The sequence below is a fragment of the Dendropsophus ebraccatus genome, chromosome 6, assembly GCF_027789765.1.
Source record: "Dendropsophus ebraccatus isolate aDenEbr1 chromosome 6, aDenEbr1.pat, whole genome shotgun sequence".
Classification (NCBI taxonomy): Eukaryota; Metazoa; Chordata; class Amphibia; order Anura; family Hylidae; genus Dendropsophus; species Dendropsophus ebraccatus.
Genome location: NC_091459.1, coordinates 77751312 through 77769951, shown reverse-complemented (window position 1 = coordinate 77769951; position 18640 = coordinate 77751312). Strand labels below are relative to the sequence as shown.

General features: G+C 45.9%; 1 protein-coding gene across 2 annotated transcripts; it reads left to right on the top strand.

Moving 5' to 3' along the window:
• The first annotated feature begins 1632 nt into the window (after positions 1–1632).
• On the top strand, positions 1633–17511 carry GPR160 (G protein-coupled receptor 160). Of its 2 annotated transcripts, none has more exons than XM_069973820.1 (2): positions 1633–1763; positions 16384–17511. In XM_069973820.1, exon 2 carries the CDS (start codon positions 16407–16409, stop codon positions 17469–17471), a length of 1065 nt encoding a protein of 354 aa, XP_069829921.1. In that variant the 5' UTR covers positions 1633–1763; positions 16384–16406; the 3' UTR covers positions 17472–17511. The 2 variants fall into 2 exon arrangements, with proteins under 2 accessions (XP_069829921.1, XP_069829920.1); XM_069973819.1 differs by having other exon boundaries at positions 16381–17511.
• The last annotated feature ends 1129 nt before the right edge of the window (positions 17512–18640 follow it).

Here is an 18640-nt window from a genome sequence, read left to right as displayed (position 1 = left end):
AATGCTGGCACTATTGCTTATTGGAGGCACAATGCTGGCACTAATATTTATTGGATGCACTGTACTGGCACCTTTGTAAAATCCTCCCCTCCCCTATGTAAAGTACAAGGGTAAGGCTGCCGGACACAATCACTGTGAGCGGCAGCCTCTAAACAGTGAGTGGTGATGGTCAGTGGCGTAGCTACTATAGAGGCTGGGAAAACAGTTGCTATGGGGCCCGTGTAGGAGGGGGGCCCAGCAAAGAAGGTAAGAGCCAGTGTCCTTCTGCTTAACCCCTTATGTACTGCAGTGTGTAAGTGACCCAGTGTTCACTGCTGCAACACAAAAAAGGGTTAACAAGCAGAAGACAAAGAGATCTCCTCTGACCTCTGTTCTTTAGCTGCGGCCATCATGCAGAGGTCAGGGGTTATCAGTGCCTAAGCAGTAAGCAGATATATCTTTGTCTTTTGAACATTGGGTCACTTACACACTGCAGTACATATGAAGTCTTCTCCCTCCTGCTCCTAATGGGCCCTTACAGGTATAAACAGTGGGCTGTCATAGCAAGCAGCCATTGTCTCTCTGCCCTGCCAGTCACTCTTGTGGCTGCAGCCAGGATTCTGCCTCTGGCCACAAGAGATCTTATTTTATGGCCACATCACTGAGCATGTACTGTGTATATATATATATATATATATATATATATATATATGCGCAGTGCTTTGTGTTGTGCGTAGGGGAGGGAGGCCCTGTGAATCCTAGCTACGTTCCTGGTGATGGCTGTCATCAATCTCTCAGCTAGAACCATTACCAGTGGCTGTGTTGAGGCTGTTGCACACAGCGATTGCGTTAGGCAGCTTCCCCTGTGTACTGTATATGGGTGGGTTCACACTACGGAATTCTCGCGGATAAACTCTGCGGAATTCCGTCGGCTGTCCGTGCGCACGGTCACGCACCTTTCCGCCGGCTCCATAGACACCATTCTATGGGCCGGGGTATTCACTTCTTTCGGCGGATAGCGGAATACGCCGGCCCATAGAATGGTGTCTATGGAGCCGGCGGAAAGGCGCGCGGCCGTGCACGTGGGAAGCCAACAGAATTCCGAGGAGTTTACCCGCGAGAATTCCGTAGTGTGAACCCACCCTATAAGAATATAAAATGGGACCCTGCTCTGTATAGCACTGTGCAGAGCAGGGGATCCGCAACTGTTGGGCTTAGACAATCCTGCAGTTCCCAACACAACCATTGGTGAAAGCAGAGGGGTCAGTGCTGCTGCCACTAAAGTGTATATGTATAATAAAAACAATAATTTTATTTATAATGAATTTATATTAGAAAGCGATAAACCTTTATTTAAACATATATATTGGACTCTCAAGAGTGCCCTTTTACCCATTTGTTGCCCATAGAAACCAGGGCTCAGTTTAGCAGCTTTGAGCTGCCTGGTTGTTGAGGACAACCATGACAGTTTTGATAAATCTTCCCCATATGAATAGATGTCTATTGCAGCCAGTCAGAACATTGCTTTCAGATTCTAACCCTAGTGACCTGACAACTGCTGCCATCTGACCGGCCTCATAAACCAGTAGTCACCGGTCTGTCTCCATGGCGCTCATAGACAGCGGGCTGTAGGGAGCCGCCCCGCACACCTGAGCACAGGCCCCGCCCCTCACCCAGCCGCCCGTCACACCCGCTGCTCGGTGCACTGGGGAGGAGCGCGGGAGCTGCCGGAGGACAACACGGGCAGCAGCAGCCGAGGAAACGCGTCCCTGCGCGGGGAGCAGGTAAGTGGACGGGCAGATCCATGGCTGTTGTGTCTGCACAGGGGCTCAGGTGAAGGCGTGGGCGGACCAGTAGCTGCCTGCGGTCCGGGGGGCAGATAGTAGCTGCCTGCGGTCCGGGGGGCAGATAGTAGCTGCCTGCGCTCATGGGGGGCACATAGTAGCTGCCTGCGCTCATGGGGGGCACATAGTAGCTGCCTGCGCTCATGGGGGGCACATAGTAGCTGCCTGCGCTCATGGGGGGCACATAGTAGCTGCCTGCGCTCATGGGGGGCACATAGTAGCTGCCTGCGCTCATGGGGGGCACATAGTAGCTGCCTGCGCTCATGGGGGGCACATAGTAGCTGCCTGCGCTCATGGGGGGCACATAGTAGCTGCCTGCGCTCATGGGGGGCACATAGTAGCTGCCTGCGCTCATGGGGGGCACATAGTAGCTGCCTGCGCTCATGGGGGGCACATAGTAGCTGCCTGCGCTCATGGGGGGCACATAGTAGCTGCCTGCGCTCATGGGGGGCACATAGTAGCTGCCTGCGGACTACCATAGGATGGATCCCATAGATATGAGAACAAGCCCTTAGATAGTAGTGACCCTCTATAGCTGATGGCTGCCCCCCCATGTGATGTGTAGCACCTCAGACGGAAAGGAGCGTGTAAGAACCTCCTGCACTTTCATTACACACTTGTAACAGGTGAACTCTGGGCTCCAAAAGTTACATCGTAAATGCTCACACGTTACCTAATATGAAGGAACCCTAGTTATGGAGACTCCATTGATGGCAGTGGGAGGAAACAAGTAACATTACCGGGTAGCTATAAAATGAGACATTGGGAAAATATGTGTTTTATGAGTCCTCTCCCCTTGAGTTCAATGGAGATGGTTAAAAGGGTTATAACCTAGGTTTATGGTGTCGGAAAACAATTATTTTTGCCTGTGTGAAAAGTTACCATGTCTGGAAGCCACTAGGGGTATAAGGTGGGTTCAGTCGGATACATGAGGGTATAAGGTGGGTTCAGTCGGATACATGAGGGTATAAGGTGGGTTCAGTCGGATACATGAGGGTATAAGGTGGGTTCAGTCGGATACTTTTGGCAAGCAGTAGAGAAATGTCAAACCTTTTGATTGGTGGGATTCCCAGCACCCAGACCCTGACCTATCACTAGAATAGTCTAGGAGAAGAACTTGGCTAAACACTTCTCTCTCTGTGTTGCAGAAGATGGGCTTCATAGACTTCTATAGAATCCATCTCCTGCAGCAATGACTGAGGCAGGGAAGGACGCACCTAGATGAGCACCTCTCCTGTCTCGTTCTAGTATCCAGCCCCTTTGACGTGTCTATGAGACATCTTACACCTGCTGCTAAAGGTGTGTCACAAGCAGCTTTAGATTTTTGACAGTACCACCGAGGGAAATGTTTTCTCCTCAGACGTGACGTTAGAAGGGAGAGGCAGGATACAGCTTGCTAGTTACAGCTGTAAGATATGGTTATCAATGTCTAATGACCGTATTTCCCCATACACAGGGAAAATGTTCCGGTTGAGACATGGGGCTGGGCTTGTGCATGCTTGAGGCTCTGTTCACACTGCTGTCATGCCTTCTGTCACAGTGAGAACCATGATGGCATTGCTGGACCCACTGAATGAAAGACCCTTACTGTGCCTGAAAGACCCCATTGACTTATAATGGAGTGTGGCCTGGTGTTGGTGACAGGAAGAATTGCACAGCATGCTTTTTTTCCCCCCCTGTCAAATCTGCCAGTGGAGTCTCTGATAAATGTGGCCAGGTCTCTATAGGTGCGTGCACCTTTTTTAACTCAGTCGAACAATTGTTCAGCTGATGGTTCTCTCTCCCATCCTCCACATACACAGGGAATTTCTTGAGTTCTCTATGGGAAGACTGGGTTAAAGGGGTTATCCAGTGTTACAAAAACATGGCCACTTTTGCCCCTCTCTTGTCTCCAAATTGGGTGGGGTTTGAAACTCACTTCCATTGAAGTAAATGAAGCTTAATTAAAAACCGCACCTGAACCGGAGACAAGAGTGGGGCAAATGTGGCCATGTTTTTGTAGCGCTGGATAACCCCTTAGGGTACAAACACACACACCGTATACGCAGCTTATTTACTGCTGCGATACACAGCAGAATAGATCTATATAACTGAAAACAGCATCAGATCTGCTGCATATACGGTGTGTGTGTTTGTACCCTTAAGGTACATTCACACAGGACGACTCGCAGTGGAAATCTCGCTGAAGTTTTGCAGCGAGATCCGCTATGAGCTAAGGTCCTGGCAGGTCCCTGTGCCTACATACGCGCTGCGAGTATGTAATTCAGACGCCCCCTTAATCGGCTCCCGCTGTGTATACATTACCTGTCTTCTTGCCGCACAGGGTCCTGGCTTCCTGCTCTCCTGCCCAGCCAATCAGTGGCTGCAGCTGAGCAGGAAAGCAGGAAGCCGGCACTTGGTGAAACCAGGAGATGGGTAATGTATACACACAGCGGGAGCCGGTTAAGGGGGTGGCTGAATTGCATACTCGCATCGGTCTTTCAGCACCTTACCTCGTAGCGGATCTCACTGCAAAACTTGCAGCAAGATTTCTGCTGCAAGTCGTCCTGTGTGAACTTGCCTTTAAAGCGTAACTGTCCTTGACACGGAAATCCTGCTTCTTCTGAAGTCAGGGGGAGCTAGGAAAACAGCTTTTTCAGTACAGAAGGAAACTTGTAAAATCGCTTGTATTATAGATATTGTTTTCAGAAGAAACGCTTTAAAGTGTCACTGTCTTTTATATGTTCTTGGCTCTCAGCTGCCCACTAATCTCGCTCCTTTCCCCTCCCCCCTCCCCTCTTCATAGAACAGACAGATCCGACTGATGAAAAAAACTGTCGAAATTCCCTGATTCTGAGCAGTGGATGACAGAAAGGAGAGGAGGTTAGGACCTGGGAAAAGGCTTTTTACATGCAGATAATGGCATATTTGCCTAATAACAAACCTAATTACAAAGTTTCTTAAAATCGCCTGGACTATTGATTTCTGCAAAACAAAAATTGACTCTATAACCTCTTAAGGACATATGACGTACCCGTACGTCATATGTCCTCATTAGCACTTCAAAGCGCCGCGGTCCCGGGTGCTGCGTGTAGCCCGGGACCGCCGCTATTAGCGGGCACGGTCTGATCGCCGTGCCCGCTAATTAGCTAATCGGAGGCAGCTGTCAAAGTTGACAGCTGCCTCCGATTACCGGAGGCAACCTTTCCCTGGTGTCTAGTGGGGGAGATCGCTCCTCCGGGACGTTGTCCCGGAGGAGCGATCTCCGTTACTGATGCTGGCCGGGGACTCGTCCAAGATGGCGCCGTCCTTGGCTCGGCACTCGTTTACTTCCGGCTGCAGCAGCCGAAAGTAAACGAGTGCCTATCTCATTGATCTCTGCAGCAGATTGTGTTGTTTATAGTAAAAAGCCCCCTCCCCCAATAAAAGTCTTAATCACCCCCCTTTGCCCAGGTTTTAAATAAAAGTAAACAAATAAATAAATAAACATGTTTGGTATCGCCGCGCGCGTAATCGCTCGACCTATTAATTAATCACATTCCTGATCTCGTACGGTAAACGGCGTCAGCGCAAAAAAATCCCAAAGTGCAAAATTGCGAATTTTTGGTCGCGTCAAATCCAGAAAAAATGTAATAAAAAGCGATCAAAAAGTCGTATGTGCGCAATCAAGGTACCGATAGAAAGAACGAACACATTATGGCGCAAAAAAATGACACCTCACACAGCCCCATAGACCAAAGGATAAAAGCGCTATAAGCATGGGAATGGAGCGATTTTAAGGAACGTATATTTATTAACAATGGTTTGAATTTTTTATAGGCCATCAGATACAATATAAGTCATACATGTTATATATCGTTTTAATCGTAACGACTTGAGGAACATGCATAACAAGTCAGTTTTACCCCAGGGCGAATGGCGTAAAAACACAGTTCCCCCAAATAAAAGAAATGCGTTTTTTTTTTTTTCAATTTCACCACACTTTGAATTTTTTTCTGGTTTCGTAGTGTACTTAATGCAAAAATTCAGTCTGCCACTGCAAAGTACAATTAGTGACGCAAAAAATAAGGGCTCATATGGGTTTCTAGGTGGAAAAATGCAAGTGCTATGGCCTTTTAAACACAAGGAGGAAAAACCGAAAACGCAAAAACGAAAATGGGCCCCGTCCTTAAGGGGTTAAAGGGGTACTCCAGTGGGGGGGGCACTTTTTTGCTGGGACCGGGGTGGAGGTGGCTGAGGGAAAAGATGTCCACTCACCTCCCCGGTTCCAGCGGCGGGTCCCGCATCGTGGCGCTCCGGTTCCCGGACGCTTCCTGGTTCTCTGACGTGGGCCTGAGACAATACGTCTCAGGTCCGCTCAGCCAGTCAGTGACAGAGGCGGGATCTGAGCGGACTTGAAACGGATCCTGCCTCCTTCACTGACTGGCTGAGCGGACCTGAGACGACATGATTTATGCAAAGCATACGTTGTGTGAACCTGGCCGTCTTTATGAACCCTACTTCCAGAACTGAAGACTGGGCAAAATGCCGGAGGCACATAACACTTGTAAGTAGTTGTGCTTCCTTAAAGGGGTACCGTATTTTTCGGACTATAAGGCGCACCGGACTATAAGGCGCACCTTCAATTTTAGCCTGCTAAGCCATCTAGGTTCATATATAAGGCGCAACGGACTATAAGGCGCACCGCATTATAGTGTATAAGTTTGAACGAACGAAAAACGTAAGTCACCTGCTGATCACAGTACTTACTGAGGCTCCTTACTATGTCACCTGCTGATCACAGTACTGTATTTACTGAAGCTCCTTACTATGTTACAGTACTGAGGCTCCTAACTATGGTGGCCGTAATGCACCATGCAGGATAGGCAGAATTCTGCCAGCGAGTCCCGTTGGCAGAATTCTGCATGGAGCATTGTTGCCACCATAGTTAGGAGCTTCAGTACAGTACAGTGTTGCTCTATAACCTCCAGCCACTAAGTGGCGCTATCAAGCCTATGCCTGAGCCTGTATCCAGGCTGCGGAGAGCGGTACAGCGCTACAACGGGAGAGCGGGACAGCAGGACAGGCCTGCGGAGCCATGGGCCGGTAGTCTAGGTAAGGGAGCGCTCCGCTGTGCTGTGTGGAGGGGAGATGTGAGCTCAGCAGCCTATCTGTGCCATGGAGGCCGGAGCTGTCCCGGTCCATATATAAGGCGCACTGGACTATAAGGCGCACTTACAATTTCTTAGAAAATCATAGTATCTTAAGTGCGCCTTATAGTCCGAAAAATACGGTAGCACATCTCAGATAAACAATATCTCTGTTAAGGAAACTGTTTGAGTTGTGATTCAGGTTCTTTGATTGATTGGTGCAGGTCCCAGACACTTACAACAAATGCTGTGACTATACCATCATTGTCCAAGATGGAGAAACCCCTTTAGAATGACCACATTGGTCACCCTGAGAGCTACAGCAGAGGTACAGCTCCTCTCCAGCTTTATGGTGCGTTTACACAGGCAGATTTATCTGACAGATTTTGGAAGACAAAGCCAGGAATGGATTTGAAAAGAAGAGAAATCTCAGTCTTTTCTTTATGACCCGTTCCCTGTTTATAGTCTGTTCCTGGCTTTGGCTTAAAAAATCTGTCAGATAAATCTGTCTGTGTAAACGCACCATGAGCCTTGTAAATGACAGAGCATGAGGCACCTCTCTATTTGGCAGCTTTTACTGATTTTTCTTTTTCTTTTTGTGAATTCAGTAGTACAGTGGTGCCTTGGATTACGAGTATAATTCGTTCCGGGACCGTGCTTGTAATCCAAATCCAGTCTTAAACCAAAGCAAATTTTCCCATAAGAAATCATAGAAATGCAGACAATTGGTTCCACACCCCAAATATAATTTATTATTTTGAATGACATGTAAAACAAATGAAACAAACATATAGAAACAGCAGAATATGTGATATTATAAGCTACTGTACAGTAATGGAGAGGATGGGAAACACAAGGGCTGGCAAAGACTGCAGGGATTATGAAGGAAAGAGCAGGGCAGATGTGGGCACATACATGCAGCTCTCTGTCCGGGGAGAGAGGGGTTACAGCTATGGAGAGATTACCTCCACAGTCCTGTCCTCTGATGTAAGCCCCAGCCTGAAGTGGATCTGCTATGATATGGAAGGTGAGGGAGACTTCCTGGGTCAGAGTACAGTGCTGTAGACCTTGCTGTGCAGACCATGCCCCTTCTCCACTTGCGCTCCCACCCAGTACAGGGAGCTCTTAAACCAAAACAATTCTCCTAAACGAAGTCACAATTTAGAAAAAATGTGAGCTCCTAAACCAAGGTACCACTGTACATCAATACCTTACAATACAATACAATCAATACATTACCTACTAGATTCAGCAACAGGAAACATTCTAGTGAGCAGGGACATAGTGTTAAAAGAAGCTTGATGGATTGTGTTATTTCAGCCACTACCATTCTTGTGGTGCAGGTTTTTCTACTGACACGTCATGCACAAGGTAGTATGTCCCTTCATAGGCATTCTAGTGAGATTTCCATATCACCAGTATACAGGCAAGATAGGCTGATGACCTTAGGGTTCGTTTACACACAGATACATCTGACAGATTTTTTAAGCCAGAGCCAGGAACAGACTATAAACAGAAAACAGGTCATAAAGGAAAGATTGAGATTTCTCCTTTTATCAAATCCATTTCTGGCTTTGGCTTCAAAAATCTGTCAGATATCTGTGCGTGTAAAAAGACCCTAGTAAGCAGGGTTCAGGTGAAAGTATTCAACTTACTTCACAAATGCATAAGTCTTCAATGTCGTTATAACTTTCAAAATCTAAATCAACAGTAGATGTGAAATAAAGCAAGTTTGCAGTATACATTCATTATTTTTGTTATCGTGCCGTAAAACAAAGCTATACTTACTTATATCCAGGTCCAGTCTCCTGAAGGCAGATTTTCCGACTTGTACTGGTTGTAAAAAAACAGACTAAACACAGGAATTCCGACCACTACGGAGAGTCACAGCTCAATGTGTCTGTAAATCACATGACTGCCTTCTCTCTGTGAGCGCTCAGATAGCCTGGGAAACATGGGACTTCTTGTTTTCTGAATTTTTTTTTCCTGTATTTTGAAAAAAAGTCAGGAAAACAAGTGGTGTTTTTTCGTAACTAAAAAAAAACAAAACTAAGTTGCAAACCTGCTTTATATTTCTACATCTATTTTTGGTTTAGATTTTGAAAGTTATAATGACATTTACACTTTAAGGGGGAGATTTATCAAACATGGTGTAAAGTGAAACTGGCTCAGTTGCCCCTAGCAACCAATCAGATTCCACCTTTCATTTTCCAAAGAGTCTATGAGGAATGAAAAGTGGAATCTGATTGGTTGCTAGGGGCAACTGAGCCAGTTTCACTTTACACCATGTTTAATAAATTCCCCTAAAAGTCTAAACACATAAGGGACATTTATCATTGCTTTAGCAGTTTTTTTTTTTTGTCTAATAAGGAGATTTTGTGCACTTCATAAAAATCTGTGCAGGATTTATTAAGGGTTTTGGCTATTTTCCATCAGTTTCCACTACCTGCACCTTGTTTCAATCTTTGCACTGGGAAGGGGCGGGATTTTTTATTAACTTTTTTCAGTAGATTTATCATGTGCAAATTTTCAGTTTTTGCTCAAAATCCTACCCTAGTGTAGCTTTTTAACGATGCATCTAATGATTTTTGCGCAACAACCATAACATTTTGCACAGCCTATACAAAGCTCCTTCTGCTCAAAACAATTGTGCAGATGATGCACTGATGGGACAGCGCCATCTACTGTCAGTTCAATGTAAGAACTGTACTGTATTTCCCAACATGTGGAAGCAGCTGTGTATCTCAGTATGATAAAAAAAAAGAAAAAAAGATCTGCACACTTTAATAGATTATGTCAAAAAAACAGTGAAGTGATAACATTATGACCTGGAAGGACATATATTCTGGCCTAGGCTATTTTATCACCCCCAGTATAGAATATATCCCCTGGGGTATACTGTGGCCTGGGCCAGAAGTGAAAACATTATGGCCTGGAGAGACATAGCATGGCCTAGGCTGTTTTACACCCCAGGCAGTGGTGTAGCTATAGGGGTCGCAGACCAGGCCCGAAGGTACCACTTTCTATCACTCCGCAGTTCTCCCCAATTGGCTGTGATAATGACCGCCGCTTTGGGAGAACTGCACTAAGCAGGCCCTCTCTCCCTCCATGCCCGGACTAACAATCTGGCAGAACGGTGGGCTGCCCAGATTGCCAGTTCATAGAGGGGCCATCTGGGTTGTAAAGGTAAATGCTGCATATTAAAAAAAGGCACAGACACCCTCCCTCCCAGGTCCCCCTGCTTTCTAAGCAGATGCTGAGGGCCCTGCCAGACACTTGCACTGACTGTGTGCACCAGCAGCAGCAGGACTCGCTATGCGCTGACAGCCCAGAGGAGGAGGAACATGAAATCTGCTGCATACTGTTTACTGTGGCTAAAAATTTTGCAGCAGGGCCCATCAGCCTTTAGCCCTGACCCGAGGTATAGAGTTTATCCTGCGGGGTATACTTCATCTGGTTCAACATTAGAAGGCTATATTCTGACCTGGATGGGTATAGTTTGGCCTAGGCTATTTTATACCTCAGACTAAAATAAATGCTGCCTAATAATATTTATACAGAGACCTTTATCAGCATATTTTAGAAGTTTATTTCTTGTAGTGGTTCTGTAGCGTTTCTCATTGCACCGCTAAGTGTGAGTGAGATCCCAGGACAATTTTGACCTACTAACTCAGATACAACTGTCTAGTGTAGACATATCAAATAATTCAATATTTCTCTCTGGACAAGAGTAAAATCATAAGTAGAAAAGCTGGAAGCGATTGTATGTAAATTCTGACCATGGCTGTTGTATGTGTAAGCTGAGGATGTCTAGCTATACAGGTGTGGCTGAATGATTAGCAATGCCTCACATATGGGGAACTTGAGCCCTGCATTGTTGAATGTGCAAATGATTTCTATTAGCATCAACTTGTGCCACATATACAAGAGATGACCTGAGGAGTGGTGCTGACAGTACTACTGTACCCGGTAGTGATGGGCATTGTTGTCCCCCCATAGCTGCATGTAGTGAGATGGAGGAATATACAGAGAATTCTGAAATCGGCAGCATAATGTGTGATATAGTGTTGTTATAGGCCCTATTACATGGAACGATTATCAGCCAATAATCGCCCTGTGTTATAGAATACAATGATCAGCGACATTAACGATGTCGAAACTTATCATCAACTATGAAGATCTGCATTTAAAACATAACTTTTAATTATCTTTATTATAAAATGTGCGATAGTGTAAGGTTAAAAACAGATGGTGTAACTAATGCCTTTTACCACTGTTCATAGATATATAATATGCTTAATTGGCCTATATATTCCAGAAAGGCAGCTCTAATAACACTTTGCGATCACACAATATCCAAGTGATTCATATACTGAGTAGATCAAGCCGTTATGGGTGTCTAGGGAACAAACCATTCCTGACCCTCAGCCCAATGGACGCTGTATAACAAGCCAACAGTCAATCGGTGTTAGTGCATGACGTTAGTGGGTAAATACCCTTTTGGGATACCGACCTTGCCGCACCAGATCGCTCGTTGTTTACAATGACTATACTGTGCTACTTTATTGTAACTTGTTTGGATACAAACGGTGATCGCTGTAGTTACGTTTAGACATAGCGAGTAGGCAGTGCAGCTGTACAACAGCAATGGGAAGCAGTCCCCTTGTAATGCCACTGCACTGCACGGTCAGAATACTCTCTATGAACCAGTGTATTGCTGCTATTGACACAGCCTAATAGTGTGGTATATATCGCTGCCAATACTGGTAGTCCATTTAATAGTGTACAGACATCGCTATGATTGCGGTTCTGGTCATGCCCGGCAAAGCGGCCACCAATGCTGGGTAATTGCAAGACCAGTAATACCGCTAATTTTCACGACTCACATAGCAGCGATATGCTACCGTCGCTTCGTGGAACAGGAGCAGTGGCAGCAGACCACTGCTGTATGCTATGGGCTGCCCGGACGATCAGCGATCACCCAGGCAGCCCCCCTTCCCCCCTGAACTCACCCGCTATTAAACACGGCAGCAAGTGGGGAACAAGGAGCAAACAAGTGCTGACAGCGCTCGTTTGCTCCTCACAGTCGCCCCGTGGAATAGGGGCTTTAGAGTTGAGCAAACTTCGAAAGCGATCAGATTAGTCCAAATCCGAACGTGCGGCATTTAATTAGCAGTGGCTGGGTGGGAATATACAGCCAATATTTTACATTGAGGGATGTATATACCTAATTCACACCCCCTGGCTGTATAATCACGCCCCTCAGCGCCTAAATTCCTACAATAGAAATTACGGTCTCTGAAGCGAGTGAATGTATGTCTATCAGGTTTAAAGAGGTAATGCGGCCCAAAACAATTATTCACAAAATAACACACATTACAAAGTTATACAACTTTGTAATGTATGTTATGTATGTGAATGCCCCCCCCCCCCCCCCCCCACACACACACACACACACACGCTAGACCCAGAAGTGTGGTGCATTATACTCACCGCATCTCGTGTCGACCCCGTCCACCATCTTGGGACAATGACGTAGTCTTCGGGAGGCCAGCCGAACCGCTCCATCCGTCCCTCATGCCGGCCGCCCCCTGCCGCGTCATCAGCAGCTCAGATGCGATTGGCTGAGCATAACTGTGCTCAGCCAATCGCGGCTGAGCACAGTTATGATGTGGCAGAGGGGGGCCGGCATGAGGGACGGATGGAGCTGTTCCGCCGGCCTCCCAAAGACTGTCATTGTCCCAAGATGGCGGATGGGGGTCAACACGAGATGCGGTGAGTATAATGCACCACACTTCTGGGTCTAGCATGGGTGGGGGGAAACACAGGGAAGGGGGCCATTCACATAACCTACATTACAAAGCTGTATAACTTTGTAATGAGTGTTATTTTGTGAATAATTGTTTAGCGCCGCACTACCCCTTTAAGAGGAGAGAAGTCTGCTACCAGACCAAGTGTTTATATTTTTTTTAAAAATGGATCAAAGTGATCTGTTTCTCTGTTTTACACTCACCGGCCACTTTATTAGGTACACCATGCTAGTAACGGGTTGGACCCCCTTTTGCCTTCAGAACTGCCTCAATTCTTCGTGGCATAGATTCAACAAGGTGCTGGAAGCATTCCTCAGAGATTTTGGTCCATATTGACATGATGGCATCACACAGTTGCCGCAGATTTGTCAGCTGCACATCCATGATGCGAATCTCCCATTCCACCACATCCCAAAGATGCTCTATTGGATTGAGATCTGGTGACTGTGGAGGCCATTGGAGTATAGTGAACTCATTGTCATGTTCAAGCAGAAATAGAGACTCATCAGACCAGGCAACGTTTTTCCAATCTTCTACTGTCCAATTTCGATGAGGCTGTGCAAATTGTAGCCTCAGTTTCCTGTTCTTAGCTGAAAGGAGTGGCTCCCGGTGTGGTCTGCTGCTGTAGCCCATCTGCCTCAAAGTTCGACGTACTGTGTGTTCAGAGATGCTCTTCTGCCTACGTTGGTTGTAACGGTTGGCTATTTGAGTCACTGTTGCCTTTCTATCAGCTCGAACCAGTCTGACCATTCTCCTCTGACCTCTGGCATCAACAAAGCATTTCCGCCCACAGAACTGCCGCTCACTGGATGTTTTTTCTTTTTCGGACTATTCTCTGTAAACCCTAGAGATGGTTGTGCGTAAAAATCCCAGTAGATCAGCAGTTTCTGAAATACTCAGACCAGCCCTTCTGGCACCAACAACCATGCAACGTTCAAAGGCACTCAAATCACCTTTCTTTCCCATACTGATGCTCGGTTTGAACTGCAGGAGATTGTCTTGACCATGTCTACATGCCTAAATGCACTGAGTTGCCGCCATGTGATTGGCTGATTAGAAATTAAGTGGTAACGTGCAGTTGGACAGGTGTACCTAATAAAGTGGCCGGTGAGTGTATGTTCATTATTATTTAGGGTTAGCTCAAAAATGTGTAACTTAAATGCTGAAATATATGGTTGTGGTTAACCCCCCTAACCCCAATAATATCTATAGATTTGTATATGCATTAGGCTGTCACCACCTCTCCGTCCTTCCTCCCCACCCTCCTCATCATTAGGAATGCTCCAGGCAGATTGCTTCCTATTCCCCACCTGTGTATATTGAACATGGTCTGGATCGTTAATACACCTGTGCAAAGCTCAAACAGCTGTAAATGTTCCTGGATCATTCCTAATGATGAGGAGGGTGGGGAGGAAGGACAGAGAGGTGGTGCCAGCCTAATGCATATACAAATGTAAGCCTCGGTCGTTAGACACAGCGCTGCAGGTTTAAAAGTTGTTTTTATGCCAATAACTGCATCCCCTTCCAAATGGACCCCAGGACAGATCTTGGATTAAAAGCAGCTATCCGAAGGTACAAGTGGTTTGGGGGGGGGGGGGGGGGGGGGGACAGATTTTGGGTACAGTGTCACTTTAAGGTTCTTGCAGAAGTATGGCTTCCTAGCTACTGCACTGAAGAGGCTTCTGATATGGGAAAGCTTTTTGGACAAGCGCATTGCTGATGCCAGTCGATTCTCCTGCCATCAAGTTTAAATGTCTGGCAGGAAACTCGTTCAGGATCTAAGATATTCTTTTCTTCGTGTTAGATGATGCGTTTGTGTAGCGTGTGTTAGGAAGATTAAGTATACTTGCTGACATTTGAATAAAGCTTCCAGGGAGGCAAATCTGTAAGACTGGCTTGGTGACAGATTGTTTGTACATGGTACTGAGACTGCCTGCAGTGTGTGTGTGTGTGTGTGTGTGTGTGTGTGTGTGTGTGTGTGTGTGTGTGTGTGTGTGTGTGTGTGATAAATTAAAAAAATTATGTATCTGTCTACACATAAATTTTATTTATTTATTTTTTTCAATATAGTTTAAAGGGAACCAATCACGCTAAAAACGGCCATAAAGCTAATGAAATGTGCTGGTACATCACCCAGCACGCTTCCCAAACGTACCCTTGTAGCCTGGTTCCCATGTACATCTTAACTGCAATATTAGTTTAATAATCTCCCATGCTGTATTTAAATTACCAGCTAAGTAGTCATGTGGGTCTGTGGCTGGGTCAGCTAGTCACGGTCCTGGGCGGGTTTCGGCGCTGTAATAACGTCCCTCTGGGTGTGTTAGAAAGCGCTGCATGCTGACATCATCCGGGGGCCGGCATTGCCCGTCGGACACGCCAACGTCTTTACTATGCTTCACATGCGCAGTACAGCAGGAGAAGACGCTGCTGTATTGCGCCTGCGCGGCGTAGTACATGGCAAGAAAAACATTGGCAATGAAGCCTTTTAGTGCTAATAGCGTAGCACAGCCCAGACTATCGGCTATATTTAGGTAAACAAACACAATAAAACCCTTAGGCTCCGAACACAGCCTGAGAGTATGTTCATGTTCAGACCGAGGAATCTGCGCAGAGACGTTCCGTTGGATTCCCTTGCTCGCCACCGCTTACGACTGTTTGCATCTCTGCCCATGCCCAAGACTCCATTCCATGGTCAGGTGGATTCCGCCGTCCGTCCAAAGAATTAACCTGTTCGTTCTTTGGACGGACGACTGAATCCGCCTGACCATAGAATGGAGTATATGGCACAGGCGAAGATGTGCACGCCCATGAGTGATGGCGAGCAATGGAATCTGCCAGAACCTCTCTGTGCAGATTCCTCAGCCTGAACATACCCAAAGGGTTCATGTGCTTGTTTTGTGTAGAGGTGTAATCGGGCTGCTATAGAGGCTTCTACTGCAATTGCATGTGGTGCCTTTTTCTTTTTAAAAAAAAATAGAAAGAATATGGAGCCAATAGAGCCTGTACACACTGAGGAACCGTACAGTCTGACACTGGGCTCTGCTGTGTGCCTAAAACCTATGTGAATTGCTGATGTCTTGTGTCTCTCTTTTTAGCCTCACTGATCGTTATTGGAAAAATAACTTTCGGCTGTTTGTACAGATGCAAAATGTGTCCGTACTATGCTAGTGTGAACCCAGTTTTTAGGTCTGATACACCACCTACTTTTTTGGGCTGTACCAGCCACTGGCATAAAGTGTGGGGCTCTCCTGAATAACCACTGACAGATGATGTTGGTGGAGATGGGGATCGGCAGTGATGAAAAATCGCCGCCCGATCTCTTTGTTCTGGGAAAGATAAGCCACATTGAACGCTCCTTGGCTGTGGCTTACCACTACCCATAGAGAACACTCAGCTGTTCCAAACGCTCCTGTGTATGAGGAGAATGGGTGCCAGATGGAAGAGATAACTGACGGCCATACTATCGTTCAGCTGTCAGTTATTGAAGGTATATGGCCACCTTTAGAGAGATTGGGGAGTATTGTAACTTACAGATTTTATTCTGTCAATGGCATACTTTTCTGTAAAAGCTCTTAAAGGGGGTTAGATGTCTTATGATCATTCCTCATGGTATTTGAAATAATTGTATTATTTTTCCAGCAGGAGGATGAGCCCACATTTCTGCCATGCAATCTGACCTAGTCTTCATGAGTGTTTCTGTGACGGAGAACACATCTGGCCTGGACACAATGAATGGACATGAGGTGCCGTTGACAGACTCGTCGGGCCTTGAACCCAGCTGTTTACTGGTTTTGATAATATCTGGCAAAGTGGTCCTGAACATATTTATATTTGGGGCAAGAGCTAGGAATGTAAGCGCCAACCTAGTGGGCTACTGCTGCATCTCTCTTGCTATTGTAGACTTTATGCTGCTGTTTGCCATTGCTGCCATCCACTACTTCCAGGATTTTACAGTATTGGGCTTCAGGTTCACCAGTTACCACATTTGTCTGTTTACACAGATTATATCTCATACCTATGGTATCCTGCACTTGCCATTTTTCTTGGCATCTGGCCTAGATTACTATTTGACTGTTGTCAAGTCTATACATAGCCCATGTGGTTACTCAGGACTTGTATATGCAGCTTGTGTTCTTCTTTTATGGACTGGAGCCTTTGCCTATGTTCTTCTGTCTCCAATAGGATCTCCAGAGTTGGACACCGGACAGTCTACCTATCACTGCAATTTGTACATTAGCAGTCAAAGTTTTTACTTATCCACATTTTTAGTCTGTACTGTTTTTCTGGCCCTTGCTTTTTTTTGTTCTGAAATAGTGACTATCTTAAAGTCACTGAAAGTGACCACATATGCCAAGAACACTGTGGTACTGTTTTCTTTCCCACAAGGAGATATATGGCCTGTCCAAGGAAGAAAACGCTTCGTGGCTGCTCTTTTGTTCTCCTTTTTGGGCACGTGGGCTCCGTTTGTTGTTCTCCAGATAATTTTATTGGTTTTGTGTGCACATATACCAGGATACATGGATTTGAATGTTCCTTGGCTATATTTCATGAACAGTTTCCTAATAGGAGTGTCTTTTGGACTTACATATCCTGATCTTCAAATGACAGAAAAGACTTTTTCTAGAGACCCTTTTATTGGCTGGAAATACTGTATTCTGCCTTTTATGAATTCTGGCCAAATCAAAGCAATGTCTCTCCTAGATGAGCTTCCTTCAGTGATGATTGTTTAATGCTTTCTTCGTATGTAAAGCTACTCAGGTTGTATAAAATAAAGTATCTATTTGTAAAATAGCCTGCATGTTAGTCTCAGCTTCTATACCTTTAGGGTCAGTTCGCACGTACAGACTCGCAGCGTAAATCTCGCTGCGAGTCTGTCAGGTCCTGGCAGATCACTGTCACTACATACTCGCAGCTGTCTGAACGACCGCTGCGTGTATGTAATTCTGCCGGCCCCTTAACCCCTTCTGCTACTGCCCAGCTCCCGCTCTGTATACATTACCTCTCCCCGCTACACAGGGTCCTGGCGTCCTGCTCTCCCGCCCGGCTAATCAGTGTGTTGCCCAGCCGCAGCCACTGATTGGCCGGGCGGGAGAGCAGTATGTCGGGACCCCATGCAGCGAGGAGAGGTAATGAATACAGAGCAGGAGCCGGGGGGCAGCAGAAGGGGTTAAGGGGTGTCGGCAGAATTACATACACACAGCGGTCGTTCAGACAACTGCGAGTATGTAGTGAGAGTGAACTGCCAGGACCTGACAGACTTGCAGTGAGAGTTACGCTGCGAGTCTGTACGTGTGAACTGACCCTTAAGCATTCTCCATCAATGTACATCCTATGCTTTGTGCTTGCCCATAACCACTGGCTTCAGTATGTGTTTGTGTGTTTGGTGGGACATGAACTCATGGTCTCTCCTCAAGGTGATGTATTCTCTGCTAGAAGGAATGCTTTTAGTGAAAAATGCTTCTGTAAGGCTGGTATCGCACACAAAGTGGGAATTATCAAGTTAAATATGCCAATTTGGGGCTTTTCATAGGTTTTATGCCACATATAAAACATGGGCTGGGCTTAGGCTGGGTTCACATTTGCATTTTTGCAGTACGTTTTTTTTTTTATCCATAATGCTAAACAGCAGATGACGAAAAATATGCATTTGTGTACATCTGTTTTGATCCGTTCTTCCATTGACTTAATTTATAAAAAATAAGCATCATTTTTTTTTTTTTTTTTGTGCACACAAAAACGTGGTTGACTGTTTTTGCGTACCTTAAAAAATGCCATTTTATTTTTTTATTTATTTATTTTTTTAAATGGAAGTCAATGAAAAAACGGATGCACACAAATGCATTGCACTGCAAAATGTGCAATGTGAACCCAGCCTTATTGTAAAGGGGCATTGCATGTA